At 51.2% G+C, this 26,837-nt stretch overlaps 11 protein-coding genes across 11 annotated transcripts; 5 read left to right on the forward strand and 6 right to left on the reverse strand.

Moving 5' to 3' along the window:
* Positions 1 to 615: 615 nt before the first annotated feature.
* GT037_002927 (uncharacterized protein) lies at positions 616 to 6,552 on the reverse strand (the record flags this gene model as incomplete). Its single annotated transcript, XM_038927974.1, has 7 exons — positions 616 to 799; positions 849 to 1,612; positions 1,888 to 1,934; positions 2,841 to 2,954; positions 3,015 to 3,493; positions 3,764 to 6,374; positions 6,432 to 6,552. The coding sequence occupies 7 exons, from the start codon at positions 6,550 to 6,552 to the stop codon at positions 616 to 618; spliced, it is 4,320 nt and encodes a 1,439-aa protein (XP_038789252.1).
* A 183-nt stretch (positions 6,553 to 6,735) lies between these two features.
* GT037_002928 (ct20 family protein) lies at positions 6,736 to 7,625 on the forward strand (the record flags this gene model as incomplete). Its single annotated transcript, XM_038927975.1, has 2 exons — positions 6,736 to 6,913; positions 6,961 to 7,625. The coding sequence occupies 2 exons, from the start codon at positions 6,736 to 6,738 to the stop codon at positions 7,623 to 7,625; spliced, it is 843 nt and encodes a 280-aa protein (XP_038789253.1).
* Positions 7,626 to 8,569: 944 nt separating this feature from the next.
* GT037_002929 (fumarate reductase flavoprotein subunit precursor) lies at positions 8,570 to 10,180 on the reverse strand (the record flags this gene model as incomplete). Its single annotated transcript, XM_038927976.1, has 1 exon — positions 8,570 to 10,180. One exon carries the CDS (start codon positions 10,178 to 10,180, stop codon positions 8,570 to 8,572), a length of 1,611 nt encoding a protein of 536 aa, XP_038789254.1.
* A 768-nt stretch (positions 10,181 to 10,948) lies between these two features.
* GT037_002930 (plp-dependent transferase) lies at positions 10,949 to 12,724 on the forward strand (the record flags this gene model as incomplete). The annotated part of the gene is made up of 3 exons (XM_038927977.1): positions 10,949 to 11,078; positions 11,231 to 11,367; positions 11,480 to 12,724. The coding sequence occupies 3 exons, from the start codon at positions 10,949 to 10,951 to the stop codon at positions 12,722 to 12,724; spliced, it is 1,512 nt and encodes a 503-aa protein (XP_038789255.1).
* A 231-nt stretch (positions 12,725 to 12,955) lies between these two features.
* Positions 12,956 to 13,356, reverse strand: GT037_002931 (uncharacterized protein; the record flags this gene model as incomplete). The annotated part of the gene is made up of 3 exons (XM_038927978.1): positions 12,956 to 13,015; positions 13,077 to 13,160; positions 13,216 to 13,356. 3 exons carry the CDS (start codon positions 13,354 to 13,356, stop codon positions 12,956 to 12,958), a joined length of 285 nt encoding a protein of 94 aa, XP_038789256.1.
* A 1,133-nt stretch (positions 13,357 to 14,489) lies between these two features.
* On the reverse strand, positions 14,490 to 15,546 carry GT037_002932 (uncharacterized protein; the record flags this gene model as incomplete). Its single annotated transcript, XM_038927979.1, has 2 exons — positions 14,490 to 14,868; positions 14,918 to 15,546. The coding sequence occupies 2 exons, from the start codon at positions 15,544 to 15,546 to the stop codon at positions 14,490 to 14,492; spliced, it is 1,008 nt and encodes a 335-aa protein (XP_038789257.1).
* Positions 15,547 to 17,830: 2,284 nt separating this feature from the next.
* Positions 17,831 to 19,768, forward strand: GT037_002933 (kinase-like protein; the record flags this gene model as incomplete). The annotated part of the gene is made up of 1 exon (XM_038927980.1): positions 17,831 to 19,768. The coding sequence occupies one exon, from the start codon at positions 17,831 to 17,833 to the stop codon at positions 19,766 to 19,768; it is 1,938 nt and encodes a 645-aa protein (XP_038789258.1).
* Positions 19,769 to 21,247: 1,479 nt separating this feature from the next.
* GT037_002934 (mitochondrial 54s ribosomal protein 3) lies at positions 21,248 to 22,474 on the reverse strand (the record flags this gene model as incomplete). The annotated part of the gene is made up of 1 exon (XM_038927981.1): positions 21,248 to 22,474. One exon carries the CDS (start codon positions 22,472 to 22,474, stop codon positions 21,248 to 21,250), a length of 1,227 nt encoding a protein of 408 aa, XP_038789259.1.
* A 222-nt stretch (positions 22,475 to 22,696) lies between these two features.
* Positions 22,697 to 23,393, forward strand: GT037_002935 (uncharacterized protein; the record flags this gene model as incomplete). The annotated part of the gene is made up of 4 exons (XM_038927982.1): positions 22,697 to 22,719; positions 22,770 to 22,952; positions 23,007 to 23,074; positions 23,140 to 23,393. The coding sequence occupies 4 exons, from the start codon at positions 22,697 to 22,699 to the stop codon at positions 23,391 to 23,393; spliced, it is 528 nt and encodes a 175-aa protein (XP_038789260.1).
* Positions 23,120 to 24,459, reverse strand: GT037_002936 (ribokinase-like protein; the record flags this gene model as incomplete). The annotated part of the gene is made up of 3 exons (XM_038927983.1): positions 23,120 to 23,862; positions 23,918 to 24,181; positions 24,231 to 24,459. 3 exons carry the CDS (start codon positions 24,457 to 24,459, stop codon positions 23,120 to 23,122), a joined length of 1,236 nt encoding a protein of 411 aa, XP_038789261.1.
* Positions 24,460 to 24,808: 349 nt separating this feature from the next.
* On the forward strand, positions 24,809 to 26,552 carry GT037_002937 (adenylyl cyclase-associated protein; the record flags this gene model as incomplete). Its single annotated transcript, XM_038927984.1, has 3 exons — positions 24,809 to 25,479; positions 25,527 to 26,067; positions 26,121 to 26,552. 3 exons carry the CDS (start codon positions 24,809 to 24,811, stop codon positions 26,550 to 26,552), a joined length of 1,644 nt encoding a protein of 547 aa, XP_038789262.1.
* Between the last annotated feature and the right edge of the window lie 285 nt (positions 26,553 to 26,837).

The raw sequence follows: 26,837 nt of genomic DNA on the forward strand, positions 1-26,837 counted from the left end.
TGGCGTTTAGTCATCTTCAGGGTGGTTTATTGGGCGTTTTGAGAAAAGCGGGATCGCTCCGGTAGTCACTTTCTCGATTGTCTCACTTTCTTAGCCTTACTTTCTGTGACACTAGGGTTCTAGGGAATAGTAGTTGAACATGTAATTCTATGATTATTTCTTCTTGAAGATATATCCTCTGTCTCGACGGTCTCGAGAATCGATCGTGTGATTCTTGAGCACTAACTCTCCTACCTGGTACAGCGCCAAGGTAGTGTAAGCATCTTGACAGGAATTTCAATAGTAAGATCCAGGATTTCACGAAGTACTCTATAAGAACACGCATGATCTTTTTTTTAAACAGTGGAAAGTGATATCCGTGTCAGCACAGGCTACTCTACATCTGTCCCGCAAGGCGCATGGTGGGGGGCTGGCTAGCGCACTCGCGCTCCCAACGCGTTTTTGAGCTGTGACGCGTCACAACTCTGCCCATTTCTAGACTTTGGTATCATGCATGTAAAACATTTTGGCGTTGTATTTACTCTCACCCTGAAAACATCATCGGAATTCCTATCGTTATGATGATCCACTGTGGCGGCCAGACGTTGCAGATTCGGAATCGCTTCATTTCTGAACTCAGGTGTGAATAGACTGAGAAGCACTCGACATTGTTGTCTGGTTGAAATGGGCATCTTTCATCATGTGGGTCTCATGCTGCACATAAGCCCCGGTGACACTGACATCGTTCTCAGGACGGTACCCCTCTAAGCTTTCCAACGGTGCGTACTTCTCACACAGATATAGCATATCGTTATAGGCTCTACATGCCGTTAGATGAAATGAAGGGCCATTCTGGGAAGAACACTTACGTAGCTCTTGAAATACTGCCTGGGTGACCCGCGGAGTCATTCAAGTATGGGTGCAGGCTGTAAAGTCGGTTCCGGTCATCCCACTCCTCTACAGGTTCGGAAGGTTCGATATGCCGCTGATACAGTCGCATGTATACTGGGGAGTTGAGATGGTAAGCCCAAGAAGCCCTCCAGGTGCCGAACGCCATCTCGTTATGGGCATATGTGGACCCTGGATCGAATAAAATCGTATCGCCAGTCTCCATATCAATCCCGACATTCTGTTCCCACAGATCGCCGTGACTCAGTACCGACTCGATGCTTCTGCCATCCGATTGTAGGGCACCCAGGAGTTTTGGAATAACTTTGGCGATGAGTTGTGCGCATGCAAGGTCGTACTCTGGCCATAGACCATTTACCTCGTTATCATATTTGATAACGTCTTTGAGCTGATTTGCGAAGCACACCGCCCAGCTCTTTTCCCATGTTGTTGTACGTTCGAACTTGCCCAGCACTGTTGAGACAGGATATCCGAACATACCAGTCGGTGATTTCCCCTTGGCATGCAGTTCGGCGATTCTCTCAACGAAGCTTACAGGTTCTGGCGCCGCCGATAGATCCATATCATGGCAGTCTCCGAGAAAGAAATAAATCTGGGTATCGCCATCGCGATACTCTCCCCAACCTGTCGCTTGAGGCACAAGACTTGGCACTATCTCGTTAATGGCGCATACAGATTGGTACTCGCCTTCTGTGAGAGGTTTGGCGCCCTGGCTAGCAGCGTACTATTGGACACGATATCACGTCAGCAGGTGTCAATGGTAATTCATCGACCACAGCCGCACCTTAAGGAAGTAACTCTTTGAGCTTTGATCTGGAAGTATGACGGCGATTTTCGCTGTCTTTGTCCAGGCGGAAACACCGCAAGGCTCTGCCGACACAACTTTGGTAAAAACAACTGACAGGCAAGCACCTACGTATGGAGAATCTGGACATGCAAAGACGGATTTATCTTAATGTAAACACTGCAAGCGCTTGCCATTGCTTGTGCATAGCTTACGTGCTGACTCGGTGGCACAGCAGGAGCTTTGTGTTCTTCGTCTGTGACTTGATTCGTAGATTAGCAGCGTAATACGGACAGGCTTGCCCCTTGCTTCCATCGCTGCCAATAAGAAGGCATACAAGGCAGCCACACACCTTTTCTTTTCGATACAGAAAGTGCAATAAACAGCTTCATCATACAAAGACCGGTCTCGTCCAGTTTTGAATGCTGAAAAACGTTGCTTAGGCTCAAAGCTACTTCCCAAGTCGCATTGTAGATCACTCTTGTTTCTCTCGTCTGCCTTCATCTGCATCACAAATATCCCTCCCACTTCATCGACTCGATAGCCTTCTTCAGTATCATCCCAACCACCCATGACTCTGCCACAGCCAAGATTCCTACTGAGAACGCCGTTTCCACCGCCCCCATACCCTCCCAGCCTTTCTTCCCAAATAGACATTGTAAATCGAGGACCACAGGGCCATGAACCATAAAAGCCGCGTAACTATACACACTCAGGCTCACCTTCCCTACACTCCAGCGTTTCCCTAAGAAAGACATGCGTGCGTTATAAAAGGCCTTCAAGATCAATGAAGCGATGAAAAAGCCTGCGAATTCGTTGAACAACGCATAAAGCAAGGCGAGCATATTTGGACCACCGAAAACCAGGGGCATGATTTGAGAGGATGACATGCCGGTACGTGTTAGGTATTGGATGTGGAAGAGACCAATAGAGGTTATGAGGGCGGTGCTTGTACCAATTACCCTTAAGGTAGATGGAGAGATGGACCCTGGGAGTGAACGTCCAGAGCGATGTATGTAGATCCCAGTAGCGTAGTAGAGTATGTATTGTGATGCATAAGCCAGCTGGAGGGATATTGGCCAAAGGGGTCGACCTACGGGATAGTAGAGTCGGATGACGAAGGAGGATATTGATGTCAAAGTGACTGCAGCTAGCACGTGGGTCGTACGAAAGGTGTGTGGTTCCTTGGTTGAGTTGGCAGTGTTTGCCGTAGGTGAGGCTGCGTTGATGTTGACAACGTCGGACGGTGTTTTAAAGATCGCTTTCTGACTTGGCGACTTATCTGCAAAATGGCTCGGGAGTAGTCCAGCATACAACCCATCAAAAATAAGGAGTAACGCACAGTACCACACCGGCCCCGAAACACCCCGAACAATCTTCAAGCCCTTTAAGACCTCTCTACCAATGTTGTCCCAGTCCTCATCTTTCAACCTCCACGCTAGAATCCCTCTGGCAACCCCCTTCACGATCAGACTAAACACCAACGTTGGAACACCTAGCCTCTTCCACTTTTCCTTAAGAAATTGATGCCTAGTCTTCTTTCTCGCTGCGACTGATGAGAAGTACGCTGAGATGAGAAAGAAAGTGGCCATGAAGAAAGTCTGGTTGATGACGTTGAAAACGAGGAGAGTGGGAGAGCTGTTCGGCATATATATAGGCGAGGTATATGGCCATGGACCTGCGCCGCCATAGGGCGTCGAAGCATGGTGGAGGATAACCAGCGCTGTGAGGCATGTGCGGAGATTGTCTAGAACGTGTGTACGTTGGTTGGCCATTTCGGAACAAGCTTCGGAAACAAGTAAAGCACCAATGTGATTATATCTGAGAACATGGCGAATGTCGCTTCTTATGTCTTGCTGTATTGCAAGTGTGTGGTTGTTGTTTTGGTGGCAGGTGTAAGCAGTGGACTATACACGCGTGTGAAAAGTGGGGCTGTTGCCTTGCTGTGTGAGACGGAATAAACCAAACGGAATCAACCAAACGGAATAACCTTGCGGATTGATGATAGACTCCTCGCATAAAGACGATTACTGGTTGCAAGCCTTCTGCAATCAAGCAAAATAACCATTCATCTCCATTGCGACTACTAACCGCTCCATGGAGTTCTCCTCAGCGGTGCCTCTTCCTTTGCCGTAACCTTGCTTGCCTGTTAAGCCCCGGCACACACTCAAAAACACTCTTATCTTTCCCCTGAGCTTCGCGTAAAGCGCTTCGACGCCTTCCCCACCCTGTTGCGTATTTGAATTCTGCATTTTGGCGAAGAGGAGTATGTGGTCAAAAATCTCTTCCACGAGAGCCATGATCTTGCGCTGTCGTCTGCGGAGCAACAGCGCAAATAGTATACTGTCTAGGCATTTGTCATGGGTGTCGCGCAGAGAAGCGACGCCTTCCGTGACACGAATCCCTAGTTCCCCCGCGAGGTCTTCCTCGTGTAATCGGGTCTCCACTGTTCGAACAAAATTGTCAAAATCGTCCCACGGCTCTGTGATACCTGTCTGGAAGACGTAGTTTGTGAGCGTTATGACGAAGTGATACGCCTCGGTCCTGAATTGACGAGCGTTGCTGTCTGCATACCTGCGTGGCAAATGTGAGACGACAAAGAGCATGCGCAGAAGTCGCAACAAGAACTTGAAGATGTAGTCGTACTTTTCTAGAGAAGTACTTGTAATCACCAAGTTCAGAGGAGCCGGTGCTACGTATTGCAAGCGTAAGAAGTCAAGCGCGTGTAACGCGTCAGGGTCCATGACTTTCTCTTGTTCGGCTTCAGTGAGGTTGCGAATGGCAAAGTTGAGCTGCCCAGGAAGCTCATCGTTGTCCCTGTTGTTGAGAAGTGCCGTAGGTGCGACAATCGCTTCAGCGCCTAGCGTTGACTGATAGAGCGTGGAAGAATAGTAACTTTCACTGAGGACGCCTCGTAATGCTAATCGGAGCTCTGAGCTCGCTGGTGGCCACGACGTTCGTGAACCTAGTTGCAATCCCATGTGTACTCCGCTACGCATCCTGCCTTTGTGGCGTTCGGCACTCTCGCGGTCAGGGTCGAACAGGGCAGTTGCCAGTAGAGACGAGAATACACCGTCGCCAAGAAGGTGATACTGTCGTTGAAGAGACAAGTGAAGCCGCAGCTGATGCGAACGGAAGAACAACCGGATAGTGGCTGCGTTGACGAGTTTTGCTTGCGCTGTGATGAGTGGACGAAATGACAGAGTAGACGCCAGAGACACGGGCGGCGAGAAGGTATTGGTGGCAGCACCGCCATCTTCGTTTGTATTTTGAAGTGTCCTCTCCATGAGAAGTTGCAGTTCGTCTGGTAGCGCTTGAGAGGACCACTTGGGGGCTTCATCCATACGTTGAATAGATTCCTCGAAGTATTGATCCAGGGACTGGGATCTGTTTGGAGCTTCTGTCGCAGATTCTAGTGTAGATGGTGTCAAGAGAGAGGGTGCCATATCAGTCGAACCTGTACCAAAAGCGAGAAGTGCTTGTCTGAGCCTCTCTTCGTATGCTTTTGCTTTTGATGCCAGTATCTCAATGTCTTGCCATTGAAAGCCCCACTCCATGTCTGGAGGCTGAACTGCCAGCCCATCCAGGCGAGCCAGCGGATGATCTGGATGTTGTGACTTCAAGAAGCGAAGACTATGGCCTGTCTCGAATATTGTGTTGCCGTCTTCTGGAGCAATGAATCTTGGCATCATCTCAGATCTATAAGTGTAGTCAAGTGTAAGAGCATCAACAGACGTGTCTTCAACAGTTACAAAGCTGCCGCGCTGCCAGATAGGTACAGACGCTTGCTCTTTCCTTATGCCCATCCATTCACTGAGAAGTTCCAAGCTTGGTCTAGCTACCTGGCTAAGCACCTGACACGATAGCTGACGAAGCTGTTCGTCTCCTTCTTCTAGCTCAAGTAGACGGTGGTGTAGTATGGATGACAGTTGCTCGTTGGTTTTGGCATGTTTGACCGCGTCTACCATGCGAGCGACGTGTATGAGAACGTTGCGAGGTCTAGCAAACTGGTGCTGAAGCTGCATGAGTGAGCGGATCTTGGTAAACTGCTTTCCTAGGGTGTCTTCTAGACTTGCTAGGATGCTCGAGACTGAAGTGGCAAGAGCAACCTTTGCAGGAATAGACGTGGCTGAGGCAAAGGTCCGTTCTGCGAAAGACCGCAGATAGAGGAACGTGTTGCCGGTATGTGTAAAGTGGGTGATCAAGCTCTGAGCTGCTTGCAGACTCAGTCCCGAGGCTCGTCCATGCAGTATGGCGGGTTGGAATGTCTTCAGCTTTGTGTTGAACTGGAACAGAATGGATGACCGGCCCAGACCAAGATTCCAGAGTGACTGTAAGAGTACATCCCCCTTGAGTACGCGTCCAGCACTGGTTTTGCCCTCGTCGCGTATTAACGTTGCATCAAAAGCCTCAGGCCCCTGCTCGGTCATGTATGGTGTTCGGCTTTGGACATGGCTTTTCTTCTCAAAAGACTCCCACGTGTAGAACAAAACATCTTTGTTCGCAGGCCCCAGGTCAAGTGCGATTTTCCAGACGTCTTCCTCGGGCTCTAACGGTGGTGTATCGATGGAAATGCTGGAGTCGTCAAAACTATCGAGCTCTGGCAGAGGTCCGAACTCGAACGTGTCGAGATCGGGCAGTCGAAGTTCGCGTTCGAGGTCATGTTTCGGTGCATACGGATGGTCGAGTCTGATTGAGGAGACTGTGGCTGGTCAGCGACGCGTTCACATGTTCATGTTGAAAAGACGCGACGACCCACTGTCTAGCTCCAACGGAGCAAAGAGTGACGACTCGTGCGAATCGACATGGTCAAAAAAGGAGGGCTGCTGCCATAAGCGATCGGTACTGAAGACATTGTGAATCGAATGGCGCGCATCCATGGCAGTGGATGTGGAGTAGTGGACAGTGAGGGGTATGACGCGCCATAGTTTTGGCGATTCAGCCCTACGCGCGACCCTTGCAGCTTGCACCTTCCGTCACTGCACCCGCAACTTGGCGACTTCGCGTTTCTCTACCTCCAAATCCCTCTTTTCTCCCACACCAACCATCAGCATCCTCCCAAAATGCCGCCGCGGAAGAAAGCAAAAGCGAGTGCAGCTTCAACACCGCTGCGCGACACACAGCCCAGAACACCGCAAGATTCTGGCCTTGTGCAGTCGCAAGATGAGCTGCTTAGCGATCCTTGGGCCGATGAGCAGGAGACACAGCTGCTGAAGAGCATGATGAAGTGGAAGCCAACAGGTACAGTCCAATACACGCTATTCGCCAATCACCAATTGACGTCACAGGCATGCACAAGCACTTCCGCATGATATCCATTCACACCGACATGCGCTCGCACGGTTTTGCTAGCGACGACGCACCTCATACGCGCATTCCTGGTGTGTGGAAGAAGCTATCGCAACTATACGACTTGGACGCCCTCGATACGCGCGAAAACGAGTTCGCTTTCTCCGAAGACCCTGATCCCCTCGACCCCGAAGACGCGAGCGACATGCCAGAATTCGAATTGCCAGAAGATGAATACGGCGAGTTGATGTGGCAGCAGCGTTTCCATCGCGAATCCTCTGCCACGGCCTCGTCACCGCCCGTGATACCTACCCAGGAATACATGGACCTCTACGCGCCAGGCATCGGTCTACTCAAAGACCTGCCCGATAGCGTACGCTCGCAAAAGGCCGAGAGTGTAGCTGAAGCCACGCCCGTACCCAAGAACGCAAAAGGCACAAGGGCAGGCAGGGTGGCAAAGAGTGCCAAGGGAACCAAGGCTGGAGCTAACGCTGCGAAGAACAGTAAGGCTCAGAGCACCATGTCCGAGTCCGCAGAAGAAGAAGACGAGGACGGAGACGAAGAGGAATCTAGTGCCGAGTCTGAAGAAGACAGTGCGCCTACCACTCGCCGAACGAATCGCGCCAAACCAAAACCTGCCCCCAAGAGAACTAGGAAAAGGTAGTCAACGACAACCCCGACTCGACCTTGGAACGTATGGTAGCTAGGGTCCCGGCCGGGACAAGCTCGACAGGAAGAATCCAGTGACACAGTATCTTGTGCACTTGCTGCACAAATTCAATAAGATAAAGCACTCTCGATTTGATCCTATGCAACCAAAGCGCCTTGATGGTACCTGGTTCAAATGGGAATTATCGGACTCGGACCGTGCCTTACCTGAGACTTTCTTCCAAGGAGGGCTGGAACACCAGAGATGCGGATAACCAGCGCTCGATGAGGACGAATGTTCTTGACAGTGTGTTCAGATGGAGAGCGAATGGCTTTTCCCCAAGATCACGGAGCCATTTGCGGAATCTCATGTCTGGTTGGAGAGTTTTGGGAGTCTGTTGCTTAGTAACAGAGCGTCGTATTGGGCGATCTCCGGCGAGAAGATAATCGCGATACCAACTGGCGCCCTTCGCGTGATTTGTTTGAGTGCTTCTCTCCATAACATCTGAAGCGTGTCGCCATCACCAATACCTGCCACCCAGGCGGACTGTTCTTGAGCTCCACCGGCCTTTAAGCACTGATAAGTCTTCAATATATGGATGATAGATTCTCGAAGAGCCCAAAAGAAACGAGCTACGGACGCGGTCGCCCTGGTTTTGCTATTCTCGAGCAAACGGAAGAAGATGATTCATTGGGAGTATGCCCTACCAAGCATGCGGAGAAGCTCGTATCTGCTAATTTACACATTGAACACGACGAGATTAGTGTTTTCGGGAGCATGAGCTGTTCACTTTTCTTCACAAGTGGCTAGCTGGTACAAGTTCAAAGAGACGGCCGCATCTGTCCATCTACTAGATAGACATAGTTCCTTGAAATCTCGAGAACTATGTAGCCAATATAATTGTGTATTGTTCGATGATGTTTGATGTCCCCAATCATGATGGTCCAAATCCATATTCATTACAAGAGTGAAAGAATCGCTGGCCGCGGCGACAAAACCGTTGGAGCATGTCCAGTAGCGGCTACATTCGCAGCTGCAGTCCCTGCCCTCCTTCCAAAAACTGCTCCAGAGGTCAATCCACTGCCTCCAGGGTAGTTGCCATAGAACAATCCGCCAAGCATCTCACCAACACAAAACAACCCCGCAACCTCCTTACCAGAGTTTGAAACGACGGCAGTGGTCTTCGGGTTCACAGCCAGTCCACCAAAGGTAAAGGTGACACCACAGCATACTTTGACTGCCATGAATGGGCCTAGATCGAGTGGTAATGCCCAGTTCGACTTCGCTAGCGCCAGCTTCTTTTCGGATGACTGCGTAGTGAGACCGTCCTTTGTCGCAGGATCCCATTTCTTGTCAGGATTTTCGATCTGCGATGCATACACAGCTTCGTTGTATTGCTTCACTGTCTCAACGAACTGATCTGGAGCGTTCAACCCCGAGTCTTTAGCTAGATTATTTGCCAGTTCTTCGAGTGTGGCACCCCAAACCTTTTGCGCTCGCTCATCCCTGTACTCTTCATCGCGTAACCACGGGATCGTGCGCTGATCCCAGACTTGGTATGCCACACTGGTTGGCTGTTCATGTATAGCGCGTCCAAATTTGGCATACGTGTAATTACGCATGTCGACACCTTCATCAACAAAGCGCACTCCATTGGTGTTGACCATTAGACCGAGAGGGTAGCCGGATTTTGTGAACTCGTTCGACACTTCACGGTCGCCACTGTTGGCAGGAGCATTGGCGTCCCAACAAGTAGAATGGCATCCTGACCAATTACCCGCTTGCCTGGCATTGACGTCACGAATAGCGAATTCAAGAGCCTCGCCTGTGTTGAACGGGGTACCACGAACGCGTGCAAGATCCCAATTTGGCCCGAGATATTGTGAACGCATACGTGGGTTTGCTTCGAAGCCTCCTGCAGCGAGAACGACAGCCTTCGCCCTGACAAGTGTGTCTCCGCCCAGATGTTCTACTATCACACCCGTAACAGCACCAGTTGATGAAGTGACGATACTTTTAGCAGGCATAGAATAATAGACTTCAACCCCGTAACTTCGAGCTGAAGCCTGATGGTCCGCAATTAGACCCTTTCCTCCATCCTGAGTCATAAGTGCCATGCCGCCCCAGAACTTGTACCTCCCATCGACCTTGTAAGCCTGACGATTGAACGACAGTTGGTATCTGATCCCATTCTTCGCAAGCCATTTTACAGCTCCGTTAGACTCTTCGATCAGCACCTTACTCAACTCTGGATCTGAACGCCCTAAACACACACGCTCCATATCTTTCTGGAAGTCTTCTTTTGTATAAGGCTCCATATCGATGAGTTTTTCTGTTTCTGCGTCTACGTTGTTGACGATGGGCAGGAGGTCGCTTGTACCGTCGTGCACAGTCCGGAACGCGCCCGCCGTGAAGTAGCTGTTGCCTCCTGCCCATTCTTCAGGAGCTTTTTCGATGAGGACAACTCGACGGGCTCCTGCCTCTGCAGCGGCAGTGGCGGCAGAGAAACCTGCATTGCCACCACCAATCACCAAGACGTCGATGTTCGGGGATGATGTGAGTTTGGCCATTATCGCCGTTGTCGAGGTGTGAAGCGGTGTAGGGCGATGTGACTGTTCCCCCAAGTCTATCTGGGTTTATGTCTTTGCGCAGGTTGAGACTAAGCGGAATGGAATGTGGTGAGGACCGATGTGCAGCCGATATGCGCTGTCCCCATCTTGCTATTCATCAACGGTTGTAGGGCGGGAATAAGAGCGGGTTGATCACTATCACTTTCGTTACCTAAGTACACACGAGAACCTGATACTTCCTGAATTCTACATATACCAGTCATTATAGACACAATCGTACTTTTCTATGTTGAGATAGCACCAAAACAAAAGACGGTCTACCTCGAAGCAAGTATTTAGAACTTCCAGCGTAGTGTACCTACGACTTAGAATACTGCTTATATCTCGCGACAAGCTCTCTAACCTCTGGGACCTTTCGATTGGAACACAACAGCATGAAATAAAGAATCGAAGTCTGAAACCCGGGGATGTTGAATGACGCGTTTTTGGTAAAGGTGCAATCCAGCAATCTTGATGCTGTGCTTCTGCGGTTGACCACGTCAGACCCACAAAAGCATCCGCTTCTATCCGCCAGCAGCTCCGATTGGTCAATCGCTCGTCGCCGACGCTACACTACGCCCTACAAGCCCAGTATGGATATATGCGCCGAGCCATTCCAGAGAAACAGTCACCGTTCAGTATTGAGTCACGTCTCAGATGTGTATATAGTCGTGGATGTCTCACGCAGCTTTTCATGATCCAGATAACATCATCTACACAGTCTGAGTCATGACGTCAAGCTCAAAGAACGGCGCATCTGCCGCCCTGGAAATCAAGACAAAAGATGGTGTCAAGTTTGGAAAGGAATTGAGAGAGAAGGAGTTCTTGTTTGGGAACGGATTCTTGAATTTGAACCATGGTACGTTAACATGTCTTGTCTGATTCTATAGTAGGAGGTATCCATTCGCTGAATCAGCGTTCATGGATGTTCCCTTATCATGATGTTGATACCTTTACTCCGAGACAACCTCCCCCCCAGCTCTGTTGTACATGAGGACTGACGACTATTAGGCTCCTTCGGAACATTCCCTCGCATAGTTCGCGATGCCATGCGCACTTTTCAAGACGAATGTGAAGCTCAACCAGATCCTTTCATCATCTACAAGTATCCCCAATACCTTGATCTGGCTCGAGAAGGCATGGCTAAGGTAAGCCGATTCGCTCTGCTTTGGAAACGTATCACTTTGTCTCAGGCGGTCGCCTAAGACACCTCTAGTACATACGTATCACTGAATCAACGGATCTTACTAAATACTGTAGCTGCTTAACACACCTTCTTCGACGCTGGTATTTGTTCCCAATGCCACGACTGGTATTAATACAGTCCTTCGCAACATCGAATTTCAACCCGGCGATCATATTCTTATCTTCAGCACCATTTATGGAGCTTGCGAGAAGACTGTGTCACTCATCACGGAAACTACTCCTGCAGAGAGCGTCAAAATCGGGTACACATTCCCCGTTGAAGACAACTGGCTTCTTGAGGAATTCGAAAAGAAGGTCAAAGAAGTGGAGAACAAGGGCGGAAAGGTGAAAATTGCAATTTTCGATACAGTAGTCAGTATGCCTGGAGTCAGGATGCCATTCGAGCGCTTGACGCAGAAGTGTAAAGAGCTTGGAGTCATGAGCTGCATCGACGGGGCTCACGGAGTTGGGCATGTCGAGATCGATCTAGGAATGTTGGACCCAGACTTCTTCGTGAGCAATTGCCACAAGTCCGTCTCTTCTCTCTTCTTCATCTTTGAAAACCCACTGACCGTACGTAGGTGGCTACACGTTCCCCGCGGCTGTGCAATCTTCCACGTCGCAGACCGGAACCAAGGTGTTATACGCAGTACCCTTCCGACCTCTCACGGCTTCATACCGAAGGGCGAAAAGCCTGTCTCTCCCTTCCCAAAGCGGACTTTCGCCCAGTCTCACGCCCAGCCGGGCATCGAACAAAACTCCTCTGAACAATCAGCTTTCACCAAGTCAGCGTTCGTTGATATGGAGAAACCCGCCTTTGTTGCCAACTTCGAGTTTGTGGGTACCATTGACAACAGCCCGTACTTGTGTGTACCCACAGCCCTAAAGTGGCGAGAGAATATCGGAGGTGAAGACGTTATCAGGAACTACTGTCAAACTCTCGTTCGCCGAGCTGCCCAACATGTTGCACAGATCCTCGGCACCGAGGTCATGGAAAATAGTACTGGCACACTCGGACGGTGCTGCTTGTCCAACGTGCGCCTACCAATTTCGCTCCCTAAAGTTCAAGATGTCGCGACCAAGCATGGAATTGATAAAGAAGATGTTGGCATCATGGTGAGGGACTGGATGAAAAAGCTAAGTTGCGAAGAGTACAGCACTTTCATCATGATCTACTGGTACGGTGGTGTTTGGTGGACGAGATTGAGCGGCCAAGTGTATCTGGAGATGAAGGACTTTGAGTGGGCTGCCGAAACGCTCAAGGACATGTGTGCGAGGGCTGAAAAGGGAGAGTGGGCTGTTCCAAAGACCAAACTTTAGGCCGTAAGATGGTGTTCCGTGAAGAAGAATAGATGTAGTTTTGAGGGAAGATCATATTGCTACGGCGAGCAATTTACCAGTATCCGACAAGTATTCGGCAGATAAAACGCCATCAATAATCCCAATTTGCTTCCTGGTATCATGCTTCTCCGAATTGCACGACTTTCTAACCCTCACAGATAAGAATGGCGCGCACCGAGAGAGCCGAAATATCATGTTCGAGTCCGTTACTTAGAAGGCGTAACGCGACTTCTCACGGCATTTGTCGAATACACCGCCGCAGTCCTTGCACTGATTATACCAAGTCAGTCTAATTCAATCTAGTAACTCTTAATGCTATTCGAAGACTTACCTCATGGCCTTGGGAGCGGTACACATGGCAAACATGCTCAACACAGGTCTGCTTGCAACCGGTCTGTCCTTCAGTATGACCGTTCTGCACGCTCGTCAGTATGCATCACATCCCAGCTTCAAGCTCTTTGTCCTCTTACCTTGATACAGAAGTCGAAACGCTCGAAGCAGAAGTCGCAATTCGCATCACGAGCTACGAGTTTTTCGCCTTCATTCATAGCGGACACAGTAGATGCTGTGGTGGCGGCGGCAAGTGCAAAGAATATGGCGTTGGCCTTCATGATATCTAAGTTTCTGATATTGTTGAGAGCGCTTCGGAGGTGTGCAAGAACGAGTGTTTGTCGAGAGTATATTTCTGATGGGGTAGCGATGTGAGAAGGCACTGGCGATCAAGGCGCCTGATCCAGTAAGTAGAGTGTAAGAGAAAAGAAATATTGTTGCGCACGAAGAGTGTTAGAGAAGTGTCAAAGGTGGTTGCGGCGATTGACGAGTGGGTTTAGGAGATTAAAGAGCCGAAAAGGCACTCGTTCGCCTTGTGAAGGCGCTTTACCTAGGTACGCCGGATCTGAGTTTGTGCGCGTGTTCACTATACAAACGCTACTGTTGGCTGCCTTGAAGAGAGACTTGCATCGATTTCCTGTCTTGATTCGACGTGGCTCTGATCCTCATACCCCATGCATTGAATGCGTATGGTTGTAAAGGACGCAAATAGCAAAGAGTAAAGATTGGGGTCGGATGTCTGTGGACAAAATGATTCGATGGCAGCAAGTATCAGAGTACAGCCACTTCACTACAGCAAGTCAGCCCTTTTTGAGTTCCATAAAATCCATGCAAGAGAAAATTCCCGCCGCCACTAAGTGTCGTACCCCAAGGCACTTACAGCGTTGTTAAAAGCCACTGCTGTCTCGAGCCAGTCAGCTGTCTAAGCATGATGGGACCTGCCAAAATCGAAAGAGTTCTCAATTAGGTTGGGTTGCAAGACTGGGAGTAAGGAGAAGAAAGTTTTCAATCCGGTGTGAGCTAGTGGCAAGCTCTGCTGATTCAGACAGAAGCGCGTGCGTATTCTGTATCACCCGACTAACGGTTGCAACCGTGAGATCGATGGTGATTGGAAGGAAGAGAATTGGAGAATACGGGCAGAACGAGAGACAAAAGCTCCTTCGATAATACTGAGTTTTCCATTGTTTTACTTGCTAGATATGCTTTTCTATCGCACCGCCGAGAACAGATATGACTTCATCACCGGGATGCTGCAGGAAAGATTATGGAAGGAGCTGGCTCCACCACCACCAGAATTATGTACAAGATGTAAAAGGGAAGGGGTATAGCAGCGAACGTAATCTTCGTAGTAGTTCAAACCTTTGATGCTAGCTCTTGGTAATAGTAGGACGAATGAAAGCACCAAAGATAGGTATTAGATGGTGCGAACACCACGTGCCTGTTCAGCTCGCACACGCCTTCTGTACTGGTCACGGTACTGAATGCGACCGTATGTTCCAAACCCGACGGCTAGGAAGAAGAAGAGGGCCCATACTGATGTGACGACAAGACCGATCGGGAAGAAAGCCAATGCGGTTCCAGGGATGACAAACGGTGCAGCCGAAGAAACGGCAGCGGATGCGGATGCTGCTGCTTGGGGGTCTGCATTGGTGGGAGCGGTGCCTGCCTTAGAGAAGATGCCATTAACGAAGGATGCCTCCTGGGAAGAGAGGGTGGTTTCGACGTCTTGACCAGTAGCAGGGTTTCGCGCAGCGAGGTCGATTTGTGGGACGAGAAGGGGCTGTAGGGATTCTCTGCAAATATATCAGTTCCGAAGCATGTTGAAAGAAGACGACTACTTACTGGGTCATGGCTGAGCCCATCAAGTTCTCATTGATCCGCCCAACATACATGAGGACCTTCAACTCCGTCATAGTGTTGATGTCCTGCCTCTCCACTAGCATACCATCACTGACCGGCCAGCTGAGGTCGCGCTTCGTGAAGTTGCCTTGCATGTTCTGCACAGTCGCGCCAAGGTACGAGAGTGTCATACTGACATCGGCCGCGGTTACGCCAACCCACGGGTTGATGGGAGCTGATACATTATACATTCGGAGCTCCGCCTGAAAGACACCCGTCTTGTTGTCGAGGAAGGGTAGGTTGTAGCATACAGCAATTCCGCTCGGGTTCGATGCTTGGCCGTTGAGGTTGCTCAGCGTACTCATACATGCTTGCTTTGTCTGTTCCTCCCACTTCGCCTGATCCACACCCGACGCATCGCCAGTCGCGGGTGTGAGCGATGCTAGTGGCGCTGTGTCTGCCGCGTTGGCGTCTTGTCTTTGTGTAAGGGTTGCCATGAGTTCTGCATCCCGTCGAAGTACCTCCTCCACGTCCTGGCCTGGTTGAAGAAGGGCGTTCACTTGAGGGCCCTTTAAAGCAGTTGCGTGTCCAGCAGCAAGCAGAGCGCCTACAAGAGCGTTCTTGAAAAACATGGTCGAAGTAGTATTAGTCGACACCGTGATATTAAAGTCGATAGTGCGAAGGTGGCCGTGCTGCCCAGCAGCTTACTAGAAAAAGAGTGGCGAACGAAGAAAGAACGACGATGGAAAAGTCAATCACTGCTCAAAAGAAACGGGCATTAGAAGTGTCATTAGCAGAAGCGAATTAGAAAAGTCGGACACGAGAGCATGAAGAAACGCGGTGTGCGAATCACGGCTATGGGTGGATCGGATGAGGCAACCTCGCAAATGGCGTGACTCAGGTCGGGCACCAGACTCGAAAAGCAGCACCAAGACTGGCTTGAAGCTCCATAACAGAGTTGAGACGGGTTCTGCTTGAGGCTGTGACGGGTGGCACCAGACATTTCTATGCGTTGATCCTGGGGCGACTAAGGACAAGCTTAATTTAGCATAGTTGAGCCGCATTCAGTGGGAGCCAACCAAGCTCTGGCCTGGAGATCGAACCGTTCGGGAGTGGAGACGCACTGGGCATGACGATGCTCGGCCCCTTGAGACAATTGGTGTTGAGGTTTGGAGTCAAGCAACGATGCTAAAACTAGGGGCGCTTCACATGTGCGCTAGTCTCGCACGTGACACTAATCTCCGAGCCAATGAGCGTTGCTCGTGCCGTCTTTCCCGGCTTTTTGGTTTCACCCTCAAGCCGCCTAGAAGTCGATGTCCTTAGTTTTCCATTGCACCAACCTCTACTGCGCCATGTGCGTATATGGGGTTCTCTCCGGTAAGGCTTGCGGCGCTTGTCTCCTCAGAAACAAGCCATGTTGACACAAGTAGCGGCCGCTGTCACCCCCTAATGGGCATGTCCGCCCGTTGGAGTTATCGTGATATGCTCACTGGAGGGGTACCTACAGCAATTCATCGCAATACACATTCGTAGTTCGCCTCGGCCAGCTAAAAGCTAAGAGCTAATCGTTTTAAGTTGTCTCGCTGCGACTGTCCCGCCTTTTGCGAGCACATGCTTCTGCCCACCGATACAGGATTTTGACCTTTGCATCTGGCTTGTATGTGCGATGTAAATGTGGTGCGCAAAATCTCCGTAGCTATGAGGAGGGATAAGTACATGGCCTGCTACCAGCAGTCAACAGCGCTGTGGATCTGATTTAGTAGAGGAGATATGTCAGAAGTTACTGGTAGTTAAGGTGTAGACGTTTAGATATGCGTATTAGGGTCATGTTCTTAGGGATAATGCGACTAGGAAGTTGGTAGAATTAAATTGGAAGAGGTATAGTGGTATTGCGGGTGGTGGGGAGGAGGAAGTATGAAACCGTAGTTCCAAAGGAGCAAGACACTCGCGCTGATGCAGGCGTGTCGCCTGGTCACACAACATCTGAACAACTGTACAACATCGACCGCATTTTCAATACCGCCTGATGGATCCAGCCGCTTACGGCTGTGGAGGCACGTCACTCCCGAAGCCACACGGAGATAAATTATTCCCTGTCCCGATGCCGAGAAGAGACGGTGAGCTGCCGAACCTCGTGTCCTTCTGGCCCTCCCGGCAGAGACCTCAGCGAGAAGCTCCTCGGTATGGCCTTCTGCGCCAATAGTTGTTCTTCGTGTATCAGAGCACGGAGGTTCTGTGTCCTGCTCTCGTCACTTCTCGTGTGCTCTTGGTCCTGCAGTAACCTAGCGGCTTTGTCGCGCAACGCTGCGCATAGTCAGGCACACTGCAGACCACACTTACTGGGTACGGGACGGATCGCGCGCTTCATATCAGACTGCTCGATGATCTGGCACCATACGGGAAAGTATGGGCTGCGAACATATGCATACGCTACGCCTTTGACGACGAAGGCGACTCTGAGGTGGCCACGTTCGCCTGCATACAACTAATCCACATAGGTGCGCTCGTGCCCAGCGTGCATTCGCCCAACACATACACCCACTGTCTAAGGCCATATATTGTCATCCTCCACTAATGTTTGGCGAAATGCGGGCGAGTAATTGCCAGCACATCAAAAGCCTCTAGGCCTTTACTGGGAGCAGCCTTATTTGGGCTCGCTGGAGTGTAAGCGGTTGACTCTGCCCGAAGAGTGCCGCTGTACTTCTTCTGCAGACCAGGGCACCTGGACCCAAGTCGTCCTTCAAGGCTTTCACGTTCCTCACTCTGTTACGCTGATACTTCTTATTTCTTTTTCTGCATATTGTCACGAGCCCATACGAGGCAAACCTTCAGTCGCTGCAAACATCTTTCTCTGATCTACGGCTCTCTTCGTTGGTCACGCTTTTCGCCTGACTTGGGCTCCATCCGCTCTACGCCATGCAACACGCATCGAACTCCCCATGGCGGACGCCTGCGATGCAATACCCCAAACCTCAATACAGTCTACAGCATACCATATCCATGGTCAATCTCCGCGATGATGATCAGTCGTGGTACAAAGGTCGTGAGACTGAATCCCCTACTACCTCGTCGGTCTCGTCTGCCACCAGTCGAAGCACAACACCAACAACCACAAACAACAACCCATGGTCAAACGTGATGGTCAGCCCAGCTTCCACATATTCCAACAAGTCGACCGACTCCTCGTCCCCAAAAGGTAGCCCAAAGCATACCCCGCCTTACACCAGCCGATCGACAACACCTATTGCTCCCCAGCCAATAAGGGTGATCAATCCGGTAGCAGGATTCGCGCCCATGTCTCCACCTCCTCAAACTCCTGGGGAATCGTTCAGAAATGGTGACTACCCAGGCTCACCCATGAATCCATATCGACAACCTGTCGCTCCATTAGTACCATTGGTGAATGGATACATCAACACCTCTATTCTATCATCTCAGGGTCAGTCTCTTTCTGGATGGTTCTACGAGCTCGTACGAAAGCAGGGATGGGATGCTGGTCTCGTAAAGAAGATATGGCAATGGACATTGTCTAACCCTAGGCTCGCAATTCTGTTGTTTGTCTGCGACGATGTTGCGTCATGGCGTCAAGCCTCTTTCTTTGATCTTCGAGATGAGAGCTTGCCGTTCCCGGAGGATCGTCTCCAAGGCATTGTGGGAAATGCACGCAAAGTCGTTGAGGAGCAATGGCGCGCCACATCCAAGGAACTACCACTGACGGGCGCACATGTCGACTTCACTGCACGAGAAACAGTACCCCTACAGCATATCAGTCTTATTCGATCATCGCGCAATTCTGAAAAGAGCGTTGACTGGGTTCGGATGCAAGGTAACAGCGATGATCGCGTGCTAGTGCGAAAGCGCTTTGTTACTGCTCGTGCCTCTCAAAAGACTGCGCTCTTGGAACAGATAAACAAGTTCAAGCAACATGAGCATAAGAACATTGCAAAACTGCTTTGCTCATACTCTCAGCCAAGCCATGTTGGAATCGTGACGGAGAAAGCGCAATACACTCTGGACGACTACCTTGCGCTACCTGGGAGCGACCCGAACCGCTCCAAGTTGTTGGTGGACTGGATGTATGATCTATCCTCTGCCCTTGAATATCTTCATTCACAATCTATTTGCCACCGGAGCATTCGACCTCGCAAGATCCTAATAGACGGTGCTCGCATTATTCTCGCTCCTTTCGACATTGGACAGAGCATCGACACATTCAGTCCGACTATGGCGAACTCTCAACGCCTAGACCAGCTTCACATGTACTTCCAGGATCAGTCTTATGTCTATGCAGCACCCGAAGCGATTGTCTCACGTGGTAAAAGAATGGCGGACGTGTTCTCGCTCGGCTGCGTGTTTCTATCGATGATGACGGTGGCACAAGGCCAGTCACTATCTGTGTTTGCGCAATATCGGGCAGCATCCACCCAGGATGCCTCATACCACGCACACCTCGATCGAGTCGCAAGCTGGCGAAACAGACTGCATGCAGCGACCACTTCGAACCTTAGAAACGGACTGGTCGGATCTGGCCGGAAGCTAAGACAGTTGAAGGCGGAATCCGAATGGCTGACCATTATTGAGAAGATGCTCTTACCAGGACCAAAGGATAGAATAAAGATGAGATTTGTTCTGGCGAGTCTGGGTAGTGGTAAAGCTACTGGAGGAAGACGACGTAGTTTGGATGGTGGTGGCTATAGTGGGCAAGCAGCAGCATCTCTCGGCGTAAATGGTGCACCAGCTGCGACGTTGGTCGATATTTCGGAGCACCACGCGCCGCGCAAACCAGAACTAAGCGTCTTCGATGGGTACTTCCAAACCCAGACCCGCAGATTAGAACCGGCAGGCGGCTGGTAAAGAAGACGTCGAACCTCGAACAGTATGTCAAACAAGAGCTTACGCCAAGGTGATACTTGGCGAAACATGTTAGACATCGACTTTCCAAGTTTTCGGTCAATCGGCACGCCGAAGCCGGATGGTTAGTACATGAAACTTGACAGCTCGGAGAGAGACGGAAACGAATCTCAACGAGGACGAGTCGGAAACGTATCCCATAACGATGGGCCAGGTACCCTTTTTTACCTTCTTCTTATCTTGTCCGTTCTGAATTTGGGTCGGACCTTTGATACCCCTTCTTGCGACCCCGTTCTTGGAAGACTTTCTTGTTCGTTGCTTCTCTCTTTGTGTTTTCACCTCGCTTGGTAACATGCTGTCAGTGGATGTACCCAGCGTGCATTTTAGAAGAATGATTTTGAGCTGCAACCACATCAAGAGGAGGATGTTCCAAAGACTATAATGATGAGCTACATGTATAGCGTCGTGCTAGTCCCTGATTTCATTGCACGCGTTTATATCCCAGGTATCTTCAATGGATTAGTCTCGTTAGCAATGACTTTGAGAGCGCGCCCAGTTACAGGGAATAGCAACAGTTTTGCCAGCATAATCTTGTTTTGGGAACGTTATGCTAGTGCACAAATATCGTTCCATGTTCAATTATCACCAAAACGCTGTGATGCATCCTGAAGATTATTGCCATAGTTTACAGGTATTTACCGAGAAAGCTCCAGATCGCGAATATCTTTCGAGGAAGACTATTATAAGCGATGCAGACGGGAGCTTGTTTCTCATATGGAGATGTTGGTATCGTACTGCTCCTTTCACCGTCCCTCCTGCTTCATTCTCTCATGGTACCCCCTGCTCTCGTCTTTTCGTTCTTCCTCAAGTAATCGACGGAAGAGACTCAAATACGCAACATTTGCGGTAGCATCTTCATCTCCTTCATCAGTCTCTTCATCCTTCTCCTCCTCTTCAGCAAGTTTCTTCTCCCACTGCTCTGTCTCTCTCTAACGATAGTGCCAAATTGTAAGGCCGTTCATACATGGGCCCCGCAAAAGAAAGAATCTGACTACTTTCCAAAGATTGAATCCAAGCTACAGTGTCACGAACATGGGTCAGTTCAGCTTGCACCTTGTTTGCAAAGAGTCTCACTGTCGTCAATATGAAATAGTGCATCAAGAAAGGCTCGGATTGACGGGTACTGGGTATTGTGATGCAACATTTCGTCTTATATTGTACACATTGCGGATCATCGTGGTATCCTCATGTCACATATGATACATGCGCACTGCTGCTGGGTGCGCCGGCCTTGAACCCTCGACGTGGCATAACGTGGCGTAAATCTTCCCCTCCTCTTCGGCCTTCTTCCGACACAGTTCTTTTTCTCCCCTCCCTCGACTATTCTTAATTTGTACAAGCGAAGAGTATGCTGTGCCTCCATGCCATCTATGTCCAAAGTAGATGCTCTACAACCCCAAAGTGTGGTTAATGCCGTATATCTTACACAATAACCTCTCCGTGGTCGATGTGGTTCGGCCGCCATTTGCTCGTATCCAACTCGCCCTCCATGCTGCTTGGGACAGTGACTTCGACTGGCTTGTAGAGGTACCATGCCTTTAACGCTGCTGCCGCTGCCCGTGTCCGGGCCTCGTCCAATGAGCTGCCTGACCCCTCTCCTAGCTTATCCTTTCCACTGTATACGCCAACCACGAAGACGGGATGTCTGCTCAAACGACCGGTTTCTGAAATTATTCGGGCGACGGGTGCTTCGAAGCCTTCCCGCGCACATAACCGTGAAAGGTCGCGAGTGGGCATCCGGAAGTCGAAGATTGTGCTGATGTCGAGATGTCGGCTGAGGAAGTGGTCACGGAAAAACCGCTTGACGAGCGGAGAGCCAAGGTGTACGTGCATGGCACCGATGAGTGCTCGAACAAAGGATGAAGCGGCGTCTTCCAATGGCACCGGTGTGCTCTGTAGCGCGTGTGGGCTCGGTGCGGCATTGTTGGAGCCGAACTCGTCGGTTTTCATGATCTTGTGGGTGGTAGTGATATTCCACTTCCAGGGTGCCTGTCGTCTCAACTCGGGTGGCAGGTCATGACCCGACGGTATTCTTTTGAATTGTAGCAGGCCGGGATCGACCTCACCACCCGGTTCGTCGGCGGCCTCAATGCCCCATTCGCGTGCAATTGTGGTGAGGGCTCTCGGGCCAATGTAGGCCTCTACTGCAGCGAAGACGACGTCTGTTGGCAGACGGGGATAGTTGCACAGAAGCCACTCGGAGGTGTAGTAGCCAAGCAGCTGGCGTCCGAGTATGGATAGTGAGGCATTATTGAAGGCGGGGTTGGGGTCGGCGGAGGGGTGTACGAGGGTTCGTGCGAGGGCTTGGAGGGGGAAGCGAGGCGGGAGGGACAGTCGACTTCGCAGGGCGTGTAGTTTGGTCGAACGCTCGGCGGCTTTGGGATGTGGGGAGGGCAGGCTCTCAAGCTGCCGTGACTGCTGTCTTGACCTGTGTGTCTTTGGTGTGCCAGCGTTTGCTGCGATCTCGAGTTCCAACGCCCCGTCGTCTGGGACTGCTGCTGTGCTCTGGAGCCTGGCCTGTATCCGGTGGCTATGAGGTATGACGCTTCTCCGTACATTCTTCGCCGCAGTATATGGACACGAGGGCCGGCGTGGCGAGGGCGCACCCAGCAGTTGCGAGGCGCATCTTTGTATGGGTATCCGCTTCATTAAGGCAAAATGCGAGAGAGGAGGGCAGAAGAATCAGGACGGCGGAGTCGGCAGCAGCAGCAATTGGCCCGGTCGTGTGTTCACACAGGTCATGATCGCGACTGCCAAAGAATTTCCGCCAAGCCCGGGGCCCGTGCTAGCCCTACCATGCGACTGCGACCTCACGGCAGCTCCGCAGACGGCAGACCGCATACCCCACGAACCCGCACAACTACTTTCACCATGGGCGGAGGAGGAAAGATCCCGTACGAGCCGACTGCCAATTGCATGCCAGTGCAGAATTGACGCCCAGCAGATACCCCAAGCACGTCTGGTCGCCGGCTGGTGGTTGGTACGCCCAGCCAGCCAACTGGAAAGCCAACACGGCCGTCGTAGGCCTCGCCCTCGGCAGCATCGTCGGCATGGCCTGGATGCTCAGCGCAAACCGCGAATACCGCGACAAGATGCCCGAACGCCACCGATTCTTCCCCAGCCGATAGTACGACCTGCACTTGCACCCTTAGCCTACGCATGCATGCTAACCACGGCACAGCTGGAGCAAACAGATCAGGGAGCATGAGCGGAAACAAGACCAGAACATCATCGAGAGGACAATTGAGGGTTAGATTGGAGATGAAGGGGGGGTATAGGGAGCAGCCAACGCGACTAAGGCTGTACATAACTAGCCAGCCGCTGCTTGAAATCTGAAAGCCTGTCTTGGACACCAACACCGTTCCACGTTTCCCCGTCCCCTGACTGTGAGAGAACGGGCATGCCTATCTGCTCAATGGCAAAGCTCGCCGAGATGGTCCCCCAGATCGCGGCTTCCTCGAGATTCTCTGGGCCGCACAAGGAGCCACCGCGGAGTAGGCCAACCGCCAGACCTCCCAGAAAACTGTTGCCTCCTCCGGTCGGATCGGCTACTTTTTCTGCTGACTGATGGTATGCAGGCATCCATTTACGCAGCCCTCTGCGCATTACCAGGCAGCCATCTTTCCCACAACGTATGACAACCCCGCCATTGCCGTCACCAACTCCACTGTCCAGCCACTGACTACACAGCTTCTCAATTGTTCGGAATTCCACAAACTCCTTTCCGTCCGTGTTCCTGCCGAAGAAGCCGCCAAGCTCTCCGTGGTTTGGACTGACCACATCAACATACTTGAGCGCCTGTAGGCAATTCTCGTACTCTGCGGGTGTGCATAAATCAGGAACAGGCTCCCAGATAAACAGGGGCCGCCGAAAACTAGTCGAACTGGAACCTTGTTTGCGTAGTGCAATGATGTTCTCGATCAGATCGATGCAGCGTAACGGTGAACAGATCAGATGAAATGACTTGGACCATAGTAGATTGGTACCAATTAGACTCTCGTGGTCTACGCGCAGCTTCGGCGTCAAGTATCGAAATGCTTCATGAGATTAATCAGACTTTGAATTACTCATAGGCGACACATGGGCATTTACCTCGATGCTCATTTTCGCCAGTGTAACCATTCCAGCCTCGCGTAGTCAACCGTTCAGGCGTTTCGCGTACTAGCACACCAGTTCTCCATTGCGCGACTTGATCGCGCAACTCAGGCGGAAAATCAGATCCGCAATCTACAATCCAGCCCACGGATTGCGACTGTGGTGGTGGGGAGAAGATACGCGCGCCCAAGGCCGAGTACGACCCTGCTCCTCCGACAATGTCCTTGACTGTAGGCTTTGGCGGGGGAAATTCGATCTCATCTTGGTGGTTTCAGCGGCTTGAACGCGTTGAAAATTATTGCATGCCTACCTATGATGAACATTCCCAGCGTGCAGAAATCAATCTTGTCATGGTTTTCAGCATGTTGATTAGCCATGTTGGATGCTTGCACATTGCCGTGTGTAGATCGCAAGGTTGATAGCATGCCGCTGACGTGCATGTCTCGAACGGACCAGGCTTGGCTGCAGACGGCTAGCGCCATGTGGGCAGCCGTGGCCATGCGTCTGGAGAGCTGACCCTTTGAAGTTCTGCCTGCCATTGTGCTTTTTAAACCGAAAGATATCCTGCTGTGTTCATAATCTAGACAGGGCGAATTTTGGTTGTCTGCTTGTAGCCTTCCCTCTCCACGGTACGAATCAGAGGCGCCGAACAACCTGCAGCGTGCCGCGGCTGCCCCTTCCCCGAGCATTCAAGATACCTGTCCGCATACAGGTGCCTTCCCTACAAACGCTGAGACGCGCCTTCTCCACATGGCGAACAACATGAATAACCTCACGACGCTGATCAAGCGGTAAGTGTCTTTCCTTTGTAATCACGACCGACCGGCACCCAAACCTATCACCCTATAACACTCTGCGCATCCCGCTACTCTGCAAGAGCGCCCCACGATGGCCCCCGAGCCCGAACAAGCACACATCCTCGGTCGACATGGCCAGATCCGCGTCACAACGGATAATGTACTAACGTCTATGGTCCGTAGACTCGAAGCTGCTACCTCGCGCCTCGAAGACATCGCTAGCACCGCTCTGCCCAACAACGGAGATGGAGCCGCAAGCCTCAATGGAGCCTCCGCTGATGCTACCCCAGGCGTCACAGCGGCAAACACGAGCGCCAACACCCCAAAACTCGTCGCGGAAAGCGCACCGCCCGCAATTGAAGCTTTCGATGAGCTGGTCAACTCAGACTTGAAGAACTGGCTAGACCTGAGCGGAAAGCTGGGAAGCGTCATCGAAGGCCAGTCAAAAGCAGTCGAGGGAGCCTTCGCCGCTCAGCGCCAATTCCTCTTTATTGCGAACAAGGCTAAGAAGCCTGACGACCGCACCCTGATGGAGCTTCTCAAGGATCTCCAGGCGAGCATGGAGAAGACAGACGAGTTTCGACAGAGCAACCGAGACCCCGCGCTCAAAGACTCCGTCTCCATGGTTGCCGATGGTGTTGGCTCCCTTGGATGGGTTACAATTGGCCAGGGCGGAGGTATGAAGCCTCACGAGCACATCAACGAGCTGTTTGGTGGAGCTCAGATGTACGGCAACAAGGTCCTTAAGGAGTACCGCGACAAGTATGGTTATCCACCCTCCCTACTTGAGGCAGTGCTGACAGATCCAGGCCCGACGGTGACGCGCACGTCAAGTGGGTTCAGGCTTACTACAAGCTGTTCAAAGCTCTCGCCGAGTACGCAAAGAAACACCATGCTACAGGCGTAGCCTGGAACAGCAACGGAATCGACGCCAAAGACGCTGCAAAGGAGATCTCCTCTGCACCCCTCTCAGGCGTGTCGAGCGTTCCTCCTCCACCAGCTCCTCCAGCAGGAGGTGTCCCACCACCACCCGGTCCCCCGCCACCGCCAGGCCCTCCACCGCCACCAGGTGCCGCGCCTGTTGCTAAGAAGGCCGCGCCCGATATGAATGCCGTCTTTGGCGATCTCAACAAGGGCTCAGACGTCACAAAGGGGCTCAAGAAGGTAGACCCAAGCCAAATGACACATAAGAACCCGTCGTTGCGAGCGAATGCCACAGTCCCCACGCGAAGCGATAGCACCGGCAGCCTAAGGAGTAAGAGTCCTGCGCCGCCCAAGGCTAAGAAGCCAGAGAGTATGCGGACGAAGAAACCACCGAAGAAGGAACTGGACGGAAACAAATGGATAATAGTATGTGTAGCTCAGATGATGTGTAGTAAGACTTATCGCTAACTCGTGCCCAGGACAACTTCGACTCACCATCCGAGACAATCGAGATCGACGCCGAAATCAACCACTCCATCCTCATCTCCCGCTGCAAGAACACAACCATTCGCATCAATGGCAAGGCAAATGCGCTTTCGCTTGATAACTCCTCCCGTACATCGCTCATCATCGACTCACTGGTGAGCTCCGTGGACGTGATCAAGTGCCCCAACTTTGCGTTACAAGTTCTCGGCACTCTCCCCACCATCCTACTCGACCAAGTTGACGGCGCTACCGTATACCTCTCCAAGGATTCGCTAGCAACTGAAGTTTTCACAAGCAAGTGCAGTAGCATAAACATCAATCTGCCTACAGAAGACGACTACGCCGAGAACCCGTTGCCTGAGCAGATCAGGAGCTATATCAAGGACGGCAAGCTTGTTAGCGAGATTGTAGAACACGCTGGTTAGACGGTGTTTTCCGGTGTGCGTTCTTGAAGAAGAACCTTGAATAGTCGCTACATTGTCTGCAGTCGGTTGCAGCTTGAACGTGTTGAATTGCATAGCTAGCACGACTGATGTCGACGAGATAGGCAGTCTTGTGTCTGTAGGATAGACCTGTATAGACAATCTTTGCTATACGCGGAAATCAACCTTCCTCATGACACTTTTGGTGACCGGTACCCTTCGTTTGGTGCTGCTCAGTGAGATCCTTGAGTTCTTGTCATACTTAGGTAGCGTGGATTGCGTACTCGT

This window comes from Alternaria burnsii, assembly GCF_013036055.1.
Source record: "Alternaria burnsii strain CBS107.38 chromosome Unknown 746, whole genome shotgun sequence".
NCBI lineage: Eukaryota > Fungi > Ascomycota > Dothideomycetes > Pleosporales > Pleosporaceae > Alternaria > Alternaria burnsii.